The sequence below is a fragment of the Cyprinodon variegatus genome, unplaced genomic scaffold, assembly GCF_000732505.1.
Source record: "Cyprinodon variegatus isolate N-32 unplaced genomic scaffold, C_variegatus-1.0 Scaffold374, whole genome shotgun sequence".
Classification (NCBI taxonomy): domain Eukaryota; kingdom Metazoa; phylum Chordata; class Actinopteri; order Cyprinodontiformes; family Cyprinodontidae; genus Cyprinodon; species Cyprinodon variegatus.
In genome coordinates, this window is record NW_015150827.1 from 751,544 (window position 1) to 765,052 (window position 13,509).

Genomic DNA, 13,509 nt, shown 5'->3' on the forward strand with positions numbered 1-13,509 from the left:
TCCTTTCTTTCTGACCCGGAAGTTCTTTTGTTTATTTCTGGTTAGCTTTACACACTTTACTCTTTGGTGCTGATTCCTTTTCCTGCCACTAAAGCAAAAGTCAAGTTCTAATGTCCCTCGCTGCTACCCGTCCGTACAATAACGTTCAGTACTAGAAATGGCCGAAGCCCCTCCACGGTCCAGCCGGTTTTTTTGTCACCGGTGTTCAGCAGAGATCTCTCCCCGTTTACCGGTAAGAAATACTGACACATTTATAGCCTGTGCTGAGGGCTGGGAACCATAATTGAGCTGCTGTGACCATAGATATGGGTCTCATAGAGCCTCGTTGAGTCGCTGCTGCGGTTAAAACCCCCTATCGGCTCAGCTAACCCTTCAGGGCAGCAGCAGAGTGCCAGTCAGTGTCAGTAACAAACTTTAGGGATGGACTCCAGCTACAACTGAGTACACTTTGTGTATTTTTTCAAATCAGTAAAGTCGAACAAAGAAGAAGCTAAATAAAGAAGGTTACTACCTGACAGGTTTAATAATAGTGTAACACCGGCTAGCTAACTGACATATATGATCCATTTGTTTTGATTTGCATGTCCCTGTTTATACTTCTATATTCATCTATCTATATTATATCTATATCTATAGAAATAATATAGATAGATAGAATATATATGCGTATAGACATAGATAGATATGCAATGTATGTTTGCATGTTCTAGTAGTCTGTAAAAGCTGTTTGTTGTGAAGCTTTTCATGAGAAGCTTCTTGAATGTTACAGTGGCCTTTACCTTCTACTCAGTCTACTGTTCTGTTCTTTGTCAGGCTGAACATTAAATGGCTCAGTTATGCTCAGAACATACAGTGCCTTACTAAATGATATATATCCCTTGCAATGTGTTGTTTTCGCCTGCTTTCTTGTTTTAAATTTCTACATTACAATAGAAATCTTGATTGTATTTTAATGAAATTTCGTGTGATGGAGAATGACACATATACTCTTTTTTTTTTCTTATAAGGTTAGTTTTTTTTTTGTTTTTGCTCTTACTTTATGAACAGTTTATGGGTCTTCACCACTCATTAGCTAAAATGGGATTAGCTAAAGGAATCCTAAAGTCACCAGAAATAATTAATCTTTGTGTAATGTGTTCCTTCTATTAGTATAGCTGCTCTGTGAAAGCCTTCAAAGATTTTTTTTTAGAGAATATTGATGACAAATCAGTGTAATGAAGGCCAAGTGCTTTAGTTTAAACTAGTGTTAAGTCATAATAACAACTAGAAACACAAACTATAAACATCAGCTGTAGCACTGTTCAGTCTCTTAATCTAAAAAAATGAATTAATAGCATGACACAACTACAGAAATTTTAAGAGTCTTCTTTGTAAAAATGACTGACTGGGTGGGGGGGCAGTGTTGGTAAGAGAACAAGTGCTCTCAACAGATCTTAATTTTATGGAAGAGCAGTGGTGTCAAAAGTACATACCTTTAGAAGTATAGATACTGCGGTTTAAAAACACTCTGGTAAAAGTTGAAAAATCAACTTGACTTCTTTACTCAAGTAAAAGTGAAAAAAGTATGTGCTCCAAAAACTACTTAAAGTATAAGAGTATAAAGTAACCTTTTAAATAAAACACCCAGATGCCACTATATGAATTGAAAGCTCAATTATTCGACTATTTTGAAAAAAAATTTGAGATAGGACCAAGGATGAGGGAGGTCTTGTTGGTCTCCTTCTCCTGATACGCTCTCGTCTGTGTCCGACCTTTCAGACATTTCAACATCTTTTTCTGAATTCGACATTGTAGCATGGCATAGACTATTTGCGTTTGCAGTTTGAAGAACACCTGCTTGCTTCTGATGATTTCCTTTAGCTAACCAATGAGTGTTTGCGTTATATGACTCATCCAATGACACTAGTTTTCACTAGATGTGAATGGCACCAATGATCTGCATTGGATGGCTCACATGATGTGAAATAAATATTTATAAACATTAAAACAAAGCCAAGAGTAACGAGTAACATTTGTTTAAAAAATGTAAGGAATAGAAAGTACAGATACTCGTGTGAAAATGTCCAATCCAAAACACAATATTTGCAGTTTTCATAATCTGTAAGCTTAAATCATCAAAATTACAAGAAGCAAGGGCTGGGAATGTATCACGCTATGATTCAATATAATATAATACAATAAAAATTTTGCACTTTTAAGCAGAGTTTTTTTAATGTACCTGTAAGTTTTAAACGGGAACGTTTGCATATAGTGACATACATTTTCACATGAATGTTTTCTGTTGTTAAAAGAATCTTATTTTAGTGCAGATTTTTCTGGAGCAAGCCCATGTCAGTGGTGTATAGAAAATCACTGCTTAGAAAACTTAACTGCATGCAGAATCCCTGACTCAGTCATCAGACCTGCATCAATATCTGTAATAAACAGCCTGGTCAAAGTGGAGCGGATTAAAGTATTGATTAAAGCACTGCTTTGAATTTACCTTGTTGACAGCAAGAGGTGACTGTTTTGTTTTTAAACTACGGATTAAACTCTCTGTTGAACTTAATGTTAGTGATGCCAGGATAAAACACATTTTTTATTGTAAGAGTTATAAGTGGAAGTGGATACAGAGATCACACAAATCAGATATTTATTAAGTTGGATAAATTAAAACTTAAAAAAATTCTACCAAAAAAATTTCAAAACAGATCTAAAAGAGAAAATAAGTATAACTTAAACGGAATAGAAAGTTTCAAAAAATCGAGGTACAGAACAGTGATGATGAAACATGTATTACTATTAGAGGTGTCGATATGTGGAACAAGCTTATTAGTGGAGTTAAAGCAAGCTGAAACTTCATCTATGTTTAATAGAGACTGGAAGGTAATTTTGATAAGTCGATATCACAGTGTGTTTTTATTTTTTTGTTGTTGCTGTTTCCTGTGTATTGGTGCGTTTTCTTGTTGCTGTTTTTTTTTTTCTTCTTTTTTTTTTTAATATTAGTTGAAAAAGTACTACTTTATTGAAAATAGGGTCAGATATTATAAATTCTTTACTTCTTTCTGCTCCTTTTCTTTAATTCATGACTTCAGGTGTCACCTGAACTGGTTTTATCATGTTGTTTTCCTTTAATAATTGAATTAATAAAATAAAAAAAAAAAAAAAAATCTTTATAAACCTACTTTACTATGTTGCCTTGTTTTCAAAAATTTTTCTGCCAAAGTAGGCAGGGTAAAGAGGTATGACAACTTATTTTTATAGAAACTGTATTTGAATTAGATTTTACATGTTGTTTGATTATATTTTAATGTTTTTTCATATTAAAAAAAAAAAGCGTTATTTCCAAGACATTGTTGTCCCTTAAACTTACATCCACTCTACTGGTGGTTAGTTATACCTGCGTAGCCTGTTAATTACCGGTGTGACTAACTCTTCTCCTGTCTTCTGATTAGGGCCTGTTAGACTGATCTAATGCACAATGTTTCTTTTCATTTTTGTTATTGTGAGATAGGTGTAAGAGCTGGAAAATTGGTGATCAACATGCATTCCTAGCTTGTGCAAACATGCTTGGCAATAATTCTGATCTCTGATTCTGATTTTAAGGACTACACATGCCCACGCTGTGAGTCTGGGTTTATTGAAGAACTTACGGAGGAAACAAGGCAAGTGTTTTTATTTATTTGATAGATTTTTATTTATTTATTTATTCTCTAAATTCCTGAGTCTTAGTATTTTTGTGTGTGTGTTGTTTTTTTCTAGCAGCTCAGAAAATGGGTCTGCATCCACATCCTCTGCCAATGATCAGAACCGCTCCAGCTTTGAGGTCAGTGCATCACAGTAAAGCCATTACAAGGAGAACAAGTCGTTGCACACTGGTTTGACCCTTTTTGTTAATTATAGAACATGGATCATCATCATTTGTTCACATTTCCCTCGGGATACGGCCCATTTGCCCTGGGGATTTTCGACGAAAACTTTGACCTTCGATCGAGATTATCCACAGAGGACAACCGTGAGGTAGAGAACAGACGAGAAAGGGAAATGGCTTCGCGCCAGCGATACAGTGCCAGGCAGCCACGGGGTCGACATGTTCCTCGCAGACAGGGGTCGCGGCACGAAGGAGTGCCCACATTGGAGGGGTGAGACTTCTCCTTGAGCAGCATCTATTGTAGAGTGTGTGGGGGGAGGGGAGCATATTTATATTTTGAGCATAAAATGTAGTGTTTTATGATGTTTTACCACTATACATAACCCTGAAAATACAGCCACCCTATAGTTGACTTTCTTTTTAATTTCATATGAAACAGGACCACTTATATCCAGCCATTTGTAGTCAAACCCGAACTTGGTGATCTTAAACCTAATTTATAAAACTTGGCTAAATGTTGAAAAGGTTTAAAATAGAAAGAGGGAGCCAACTGCTGCGGAGAGATGGGAAAATAAAGATTTCACCACTCTTACCTCAAGTATTTAAAAATTGTATGAAAAAACCCTTTTTTATGCGTTGGCTCAACAGCAAAATTGACACCTTGGTTTGTTTCACTGAGAGATATGTGATTTATTTTTGTGGTGGTTAAAAAAACGGGGGCAGTTTAACTAAAGAAATCTCTATCATACTTTGAACATCATAATTTTTGTTCATGTGGCGAAATGTTTGGACAGCATCTCTGTAGTCATTTCACAATTTTCCTCTTATAGAAAGAAATCCAACCATTTTATGTGTAAAAATAACAGCTTAGATCGAACCTCAACTATAAAAATGCTTCATTCTTGACCAGAGTCGTTTTCTATCACTTACATTATCTTGAAATAGTATTCAAATCTTTTGAGTGTTTCCATATTTTTGCAACAAAAAGCTTCATTGTATTTTGGGAATTTATGTGATAGAACCACACAATGTAAAGATTGTGGTTTATATTGTTTTATGAACATGAAGGCAAATAGTTGCATTGGATTTTAATTAGGGGTAAAGTTATGGAGAGATGTTTCATTCATTATGAAATAAATACATGAATGGATAAATAAATAATTTCTGCTATTTATTAGTTATTAATAAATATTATATGAAATAAATCTCACCATAAAGTAAAGCTAAATATTTTCATAAATATTTAACTTATTTATATTATATTTATGAATCATTCTCTTATAAAGTAACATGCCTTTGGAACACTCTTCCAAACTAAATTATTTCATGCACAAACTATAGTATATATACACACCTGACCAAACAGTGGTTATTATCAAAGCAAACATGTAGGCATGGAATGACTGTAATATGAGTGCTGTAACTGTAAGTGAGTAAAAGTGGAAAGTGCTTTTATGATGTGAATGAAGTGACGCTTACATGTATTATACTATATATTATTTATGAATTTTTCTAAGTATAACATCAAACTGTCCAAGGACTGTTGGTGGAAATTAGCATTTTGCTATAATCTGGCACATGACAGCTTTTCTTTCTAAGACTAATGTTTTTTTTTGTGTATGGTCCCTGATCAAATAAAGAAATTAATTAAAATTAAAAATATATTATTTCAAAAATTATTTATTTACTTCCAGATTTATGTATTTATTTATTTTTATTTATTTATGTATTTATTTAGGCATTTTATAATGGGGTTTTATTTGGACACGTTTATTTTGTAAAGCTACTTTTCAGATTACAGTGAATTTATTTTTTAACCCTGTTTTTCATTTTCAGCTTTTTTTTAATTTTATCTTCTTATTATAAAACTATGAGCAGGAAATATAATGGATGGATGGAAAGCTAGATAGATCTGGAAGTAAATAAATACATCTTGAAATAAATTCAAATAAAATAATATATTTGTTAAAAATATATCAATGGCAGCATTTATTTTTGCATTTGTTCATATAATTCTTAATAAAATGGCTCTGCATATAAAGGGATCTTAGTGTAAATCCACACTTATATTTTGAAATTTTGAATTGTAAAAGGTTTGAAAAACCATTCATTGTCTTCCTTTCACTTCACAATTATGCATTTTTTCCCCTGCTGGTCCATCTCTTAAAATCCTCCAAAACAAATTAGAATTTTGTGTTTGTAACAACCATTGGGGCAAAAGTTTAGGAATATTATTAATAAGAAAATTGGTGTGTAGATTAAACTGACTTTCATTATAGCATCACTTAGATGAAGTGTAGCTTTAAGGAACATCCAGACTGCACTACATAATTATACATCAGATGTTTAGTTGTCAGCAGGATGTTTAAATAAAGCCCCCCTGAATCAACATGCTGATAAAGACTGAGATAATAAATTAACTTATTGCCATTTTTCTTTTGAGCAGAATCATCCAGCAGCTAGTTAATGGAATCATAGCACCTACAGCCATGCCAAATCTTGGGATGGGACCTTGGTAAGTTCACCAACTTGATAAACATGCTTGTGAAATTGACAGAATAAATCATTGTACTGTTTAAGCTCTTGTTCCTTTTCTTGCTTGACTGTAATGTTTTACAGGGGTATGCTACATTCAAATCCGATGGACTATGCCTGGGGAGCTAATGGACTGGATGCTATCATTACACAGGTTTAAAAATCCTTTGACTGCAGCTCTATTATTTTCAGTTTAGAGGTTTAAATATTCAGTAAACAATTCAACAGGTTATTATGCTACTGATTGAATAGCTGACTCCTGAAAGCAGTTAAAGTGAAGTGCGTTATTTGTTTTTAGGGTTTGTTTCCAGGTATTAAAAGAAACAAAACTTTCATACAAATTTTCCTTTCAGTCTTTAACTGTAATGCGTCCTTTTTTTCTGCTTTAAAGTTATTGAACCAGTTTGAAAACACTGGTCCGCCGCCAGCTGACAGAGAAAGAATAAAGAGTTTACCAACCATTTCCATTACACAAGAACACGTCAGTAAGTTGTTTTCACATATTATCTGTATTGTTTTAAGCAATAAAAACAGGTTTTGTAATTCCTTTTTTATTTTTCCTAAACAAAGCTTAAAGCAGATAATTAGTTGGACAGCTGCTTCTCTTTGCTGCTTCTTTCCAAACATACACAGACATATGCTTTGTCCCATTGTATCTGTCCAGGTGCTGGTTTAGAGTGTCCTGTCTGCAAAGAAGACTACAGTGTTGATGAGAATGTTAGGCAACTACCGTGCAATCATTTGTTTCACAATGATTGTATAGTACCATGGCTGGAGCAGGTATGGATATTTCAGGGGCTGTCCTTAACCTAATGTCCACTCTAACTGTTGCAGGTTTTAGTTACCCCAAGCAGAGTGGCTGCAGCGATGAGTCTTAGTGTGATGTTGTACCAAATTCATCTTTAATTTGTACGTACCTAGAAAATATTAATGATATGTCTGGCTTTGATCCTCACTGTGCATCTGTTCTTGAATTGCGCCCGTAAGTGAGGCACTTTGCTAATGGAAAAAGACATTTTACATTAATTTTTAGAGACTTAGACTTAGACAAACATGCAGGCTTTTCAGCAGTGAAATGAACGTTACCATTTATAAAGTGCAGCAATTATAAAAAATGGAGCCAGTGTAGTAGAAAAGGAAAACCAGTTTAAAGTCATGGTGCAAAAGGCATTGATTTTAAAAGGTTCAGTTCAGTGGAAAAATAAATAAATATAGGGCAAAAGGCATTAGAAGGGATAATGAAAAAAATCAGTAATATAAATCAGTAGTAGGTAATAAAAATCAGTAATAAGGATTGTGAAAAAACAAAGCCGTGTTGGTAGTGCAAATATGTTTACAAGTGTGACACGGAGTCTGAAAAGCAATTGCATTTTGTAGTGCAATTCCAAAAAGGATTTGTCTGGAGCTTCAAATGAGATCATGTGCCTCCTGTGCTTACATAAAAAAATGACTCCATAGCAGCTCATATGATGCAGAAATTACTTACTGGTAGTTTAGGGAGACAATGTAATTATTATAAAATGAGGTATAGGTGGAAAAAAACAGCTTTGTAATGGTTCAAAGTAGGGCTGCAACTAACGATTATTTTGCAAATCAATTAACCTGTAGATGATTTTTTCAAATAATCAATTAATAATCAGATAGCCAAAGGTTGTTTAAAGATTTTTTACAGAATTAAATTAGGTAAATCTAAAACTTTTCCACTTGAGGAGTTTTGGATAGAGCATATTGACAGGAGAAAATGTTTTTTTTTTTTTATCATAAATGCAAAATGTTTACATATTTCTTTTACAATTTTGGTATAATTGCTGCTCAATGTGGGTTGCTCTGTCAGCTAAAAGCAGGTATTTAAATATTAAAGTCTTTACACTCCAGTTAAAGATTAATCGATTACTAAATTAGTTGATGAGAATTTCAATAATCAATTCATCATGATTAATCTGATTAATTGTTTCAACCCTAGTTCAAAGGAATAGAGTAACAAGTTTTGCTGTTTGAACTCATTAGTCTCTGATTCCGGCTTCTTTTGTTATCTCACAGCACAAAGAGTCTCTGAGGCATTCCCCTGGAAGCTTTCTTCTTGGTTTATTATTCTATTAGTGTCCACTAAGAGAAAGCATGGATTTTAGCAATAGGGCTGTCCCAATACAACCTTCATTTCCAGTATGATGATGATATTGCAGCTTTGAGAAATGGCCGATACCGTTATTGACCCCATACAATATTAGCATGAATCATACTGGCTGTTATTAATTATTTTATACTGTAAAATGCTAAAAAATACTTTATCAAGTAATATTAGTAAAACAGGGAACAAAAGTAAACAACAAAAGGTACAACAACAACTGAGCCATTTAAAATTAACCAATGAGTTACAGAAACTTTTAACAGAAGCAGAATGTTTCTTTCAGCATGAAAATATCAGAGATTTTAGATGCCGGCCGATAAAATCCGATAGTATTCTTCTGGTTAATCTCATAGCGAGATATTAATATCAGATTGGGACATCCCTATGTAACAGTTGTAGATCTGGCTTTCAAAACAGGTCTGTTTGATTTCATTATTTGTTTTGGTGATGTAGGAATTTCCTCACCCCAGTACCAATCTTTACTATTTTAAGGCATTTCCTGATAAACAGTCATACTTTTCATTAAAGCAAACGCTTTGCAAATGATATACAGCTGATTGGCTTTATAGTGTGGTGAAATAAAACCCAGTTTTTCATGTGTATTGTGATTCCAAAGCAGTGAGATCACCAACCAGGGTCATTCAGGACACTGCAGCCTCCAAATATTTTTCTTGAACAGAGATCATTAAACCCAACCAGAGTTCCTGCCGATCAGCGTCATAGTGCTTAATAAACTCAAGGTCAGCTTAGTGAAGAAGGCTATTGTTCTTCCAATGTCTCAAATCTAATACATTTTAACTTGATACACACAGCTTTACTGTTGAATATATTTTCTTCCTCTGACCATGTCCTAATGCTAGACATAGCTCTTCTTGCTGACGTATATGGCTCAGACAGGCACGTTTACCCTCTGCTTTAATTTAACTGATTTATGATTTGGCCTGTAGCTTGTAGCCTCTTTGAAATCATAATTACTTTGTCCTTTTCACATTGATCAGCAGAGATAAGCGGCCCTGTGGGCTTTTACAGCACGGGCGTGACACAGCTTGCAGCTTTAACCTAAACAATATTTAAAAGCTGATCTTTTTGTGGTAATCCCCATTTTGCCTTTTAGAGACACTCAGTTTTTTTTAACATGTTAACACGTTTTTAACAGGTTCTTGATTAAAAACTTCAATACATTTATCTATCATTAGCTATTCAATCGAATCCTCCACTATCTAAAATGACCCACCCCTTTTTTATTTTTAAAATAAAAAACTAGTTAAGATTCCCCCTTTATTTTTAGATTGATTGTAAAAGTTCGCTGCAATGATTACTAGTATATCTGTAGAAATAAGAAATCCCTATGGTATAACCTCTGTGATAACCTGAAGTCGACTTAAAACAAGACATGCGCTGTTTTTCTAAGATTCTCAAGATAAGAAAAAAATTGAAGATTATCCTGAACAAAACATCACACCTCCAGGGTGGTGAACCTTCTTGTTGAGGATTCAGCTACAAAATGATTTGAAGAACATAATGAAAGCTGATTTTTGAGGTCTCAATATGGAAGCACTGCAGGAGTAAGATCAATATTCATGATTTAACCATAAGAAAGAGAGTGGACAAAAGGTGGTCTCTATGAGAAATGACCAAATCAACCATTATTTACAGAACCTTTTAGAAAAAGGACATTATCCCGACATGGTGGGAGTGTGATGGTTTGGTGTTTGTTCTTATAAGTTATAGAATAAGTCCTTTCTCTTGCTGTTAGAAAATCATGGTTCTGAAAGTCGGGTCAAGGACTTTTTCACCTTAAGCTGCAGCACACTTTTGTTATGAAGCAGAACAATAATCCAAAGGACACGAGCGAGGACACCTCTTTTATAATTGGGAGGCTATTAAATAATTGTTTAAAACCTCTTAACCTCTTTAAAACTCTTGAAGAAATACTTCATACTTATGACCTGTTAGACAAACAAGTTCTACAGTCTGATTGTGGAGAAGCTCATTTACAAAAGTCTGACATTAAGGAGCTTCTTCTTAGTGAGAAGGTATCAAGGAAAAAGTGTCTGAGATTAAACAAGGTCCTCTTCTCCACTATTGACCTTATAGAATCCAGGCTCAGTCCAGCCACAGATCAGGCTGTTCAGCTTTTTTTTTCCTGGCACTAATCACATGAAAAACCCAGCATAGAACAAAAAAGACCTTTTGTTCCTAAAACCCTCCAATGTGGCTGAATTGAAACAATTCTGCAACGAAAAGTCGACCAAAATGGGGAGATTGTTTGCAGAATAAGACTACAGTACTTGATCCCGGTTGATGTTGTATTATAAGCACAACCAGATTTTAGGCTCAAGGGGTAATTAATTTTTCTACATTGATTCAGACTGGTTTGATAAACCAAAGTTAATGTTGTTGCCCCATTTTGTGTCACTGATCAGTTAGTATTGGGTCCTGAATGCACTTCAAAATTAAATCTAAACACTGAAAATGATCATGGTGAATCTTCTGTGTGTATAAGACATAAAAACATAACCCAGAAGTTGACAAAACTAAATACAACAGTTATTGATGCTGTTTATGCTACTATTATACCAGAGGTCAAAATATGTTTTAGAAATATTTATATTTCTACTAGTAGTTTGGGTCAGTCTTGCAACAAAAAGGTTTTGGGTTTGATTCCTGGCCCGTGGTCTGCATGGAGATTGCATGTTCTCCCTGAGCATGCCTGGGTTCTCTCCAGGTACTCCACCTTCCTCCAACAGTCCAAAAACATGACTGATGGTTAATTGGCTTCTCTAAATTGTCCTTAGGTGAGAGTGTGTGCATGGTTGTATGTCTTTGTCTGTCTCTGTGTTGCCCTGCCACAGACTGGTGACCTGTCCAGGGTGTACCCCGCCTCTCGCCTATAGGCACTGGCCCCTACGCAACCCTGACAAGGAATAAGCGAGGGAGGATAGTTAGTTAGTTAGTTAGTTTGGGTCATAACTCCAGTCTACCACTATAATGTGGGTCAGAAGTCAAACAAGTTTGGGAACCTCTGGTTTAGATGGCTCTTTTCCCTTAATGAATTCAATCCTGATTTGGAACCTTTTTTATTTACTCTTGTAACCTTTGTCTCACATGAACATTTGTTCAAGAATCTAAAACGTTTAACTGTAACCAAAGAACTGAAAGAAAAATCTGTTAAAATGAGGAAATAACCTTTTCACAGTGTTGTAAGTAGTTGTCAATCTAAATTTGTTGATGGCGATTCCTTAAATAACAACACTTATCCTCCTCTCTGGCAGCACGACACGTGTCCCGTGTGCAGGAAGAGCCTTAGTGGACAGAACACAGCCACAGACCCACCGGTGTTATCAGGAATCAACTTCTCTCCACCTTCATCCTCCTCCTCTTCCTCACCAAGCTCACCTAGCAACGAAAATGCAACCAACAACTCCTAGGTCCCCCCCCCCATACTTCTTCACATCTGAGCACCGCAGCCCGCTGAGAACCATCAGCTCCTTTCTGCAGCTGAGACCATTACAGGTTTATGTCTCAATTCTTGGGGACAAAAACTCTCATTTCTTTGTCTTCATTCCTCCCCTCTGCCGAAAGGATGCTGGGTCCAACCGCTGCTGCTATTGTTACCTAGTGTACGAGGAGTGAACAACAAATGTGAAAAAATATATTCAAGGACGAGAGAAGAAGCAGTATAGAACAGGAGTGGACTGCATTTTGCTGGAAAAACATCCTCGTTATAAGGTGTGGACACATTTTAGATTAAAAAAGAAGAAGAACCCAAAATGCTTTATAAAAAAAATGCCTGTGGTGGTTGACTATATGTTTATATTGGAAATTCTTTAAAAGAAATGTCAGCTACTTTCATCTGATTGATCATGCATAAAACCTCTTGGGGAGGGTGGCTGGTTGTGTGACATATTTTAATTTATTTGCCTTTTTTTTGCACAAGGTTTGATCTGAGGGTGAGAAAGTGAATTTGGATAAACTACTGTACAAAATCAAGCCTTTTTTTTCTGTTATATTTCAGGATGTTTTCCCCCTTTTTCTTTTATCCATTTAATAAGAGCTCACTTGTGTATTTGCTGTATTTTGATCTTGGTAGGGATGGTTTCAGCTTAAAGGTGAACACAGTTTTTATTTTTTTAGGGAAAAAAAACATACAGCCGTGTGTGTTCACTGAAAACCAACTTAAACAATGTAAGTTATTGAAGAAAAAGGGAAATGAAATGGCATGGGATCATTTTACCTCTATGGAACTGGCCAAATGAGTTTCACAAAATGAGTGTTATTTTATTTGCTGAATTTTTGTACAGTCACAATAAAGTCCTTAAAACAACAGATTCCAGATTTTCTATTAGTGATGTCTGCAGAGTGACCAGAGAGATTACTAAATGTCACATCATCACTTAGATGGGATTATTAAACTAGTTTCAATTTTTTTTTTATGTAGCAGGAACAATCTGATCTTGGTTATTTTATTTGTGGAGTTGGTTAAGTAGTCATGAGCACAGATTAAACTGAGTTTTCTGAGTCACTGCAACAATTTTTTTGTTTAAAAATAATCTTGCTGGCTTCTATCTGGTTATACACAAAGTCAGATGAATAAAGTACCTCCAAAGGCAGAGAAGATGATTCCCAAGGTCAATGCGATTTTCCTGGATGTGGAACTATCAATTCAGGGTTTGTGACTCCCAAACACTTCATTTGATCATCATTGCATTTTCCAGCTTTGCTTCTTTCTCTGGTAAAAATCCAGGTATATTTCTACTCAGAACTTTTACAAGCAATTATTAAGACATTACCTTGGGTATTTGATGATTTATTGGAATCATTCTTTCTACCCTGAGGTAATAGTCTGCAAAATGAGTACCTATTAAAACATAATAGCAAGTATTGAGTCAAATTTGGTATGAATTGTCTTTAATCCAATTAGGAGTAGCAGCTCAATCAAATATTTAGCTGATGTTGGTAGATGTTGTACAGCTCTTTTGAGCATTTAACTTGT

General features: G+C 34.9%; 1 protein-coding gene across 2 annotated transcripts; it reads left to right on the plus strand.

Annotated features, from left to right (window-relative positions):
- The first annotated feature begins 93 nt into the window (after window positions 1-93).
- Window positions 94-12,260, plus strand: LOC107092296 (E3 ubiquitin-protein ligase RNF126-like). Of its 2 annotated transcripts, none has more exons than XM_015386678.1 (9): window positions 94-232; window positions 3,586-3,644; window positions 3,742-3,805; window positions 3,883-4,121; window positions 6,297-6,365; window positions 6,470-6,539; window positions 6,777-6,870; window positions 7,050-7,165; window positions 11,789-12,260. In XM_015386678.1, the coding sequence occupies exons 1-9, from the start codon at window positions 158-160 to the stop codon at window positions 11,942-11,944; spliced, it is 942 nt and encodes a 313-aa protein (XP_015242164.1). In that variant the 5' UTR covers window positions 94-157; the 3' UTR covers window positions 11,945-12,260. The 2 variants fall into 2 exon arrangements, with proteins under 2 accessions (XP_015242164.1, XP_015242165.1); XM_015386679.1 differs by having other exon boundaries at window positions 3,745-3,805.
- The last annotated feature ends 1,249 nt before the right edge of the window (window positions 12,261-13,509 follow it).

What these genes read in the sequence shown, in the direction of transcription:
- LOC107092296 (XM_015386678.1), top strand. Translation starts at nt 158, where the DNA reads ATGGCCGAAGCCCCTCCACGGTCCAGCCGGTTTTTTTGTCACCGGTGT. An exon ending in AATCTTGGGATGGGACCTTG is followed by an intron (nt 6,366 to 6,469) that starts GTAAGTTCACCA and finishes AATGTTTTACAG; the next exon opens with GGGTATGCTACATTCAAATC. An exon ending in TGGATGCTATCATTACACAG is followed by an intron (nt 6,540 to 6,776) that starts GTTTAAAAATCC and finishes TCTGCTTTAAAG; the next exon opens with TTATTGAACCAGTTTGAAAA.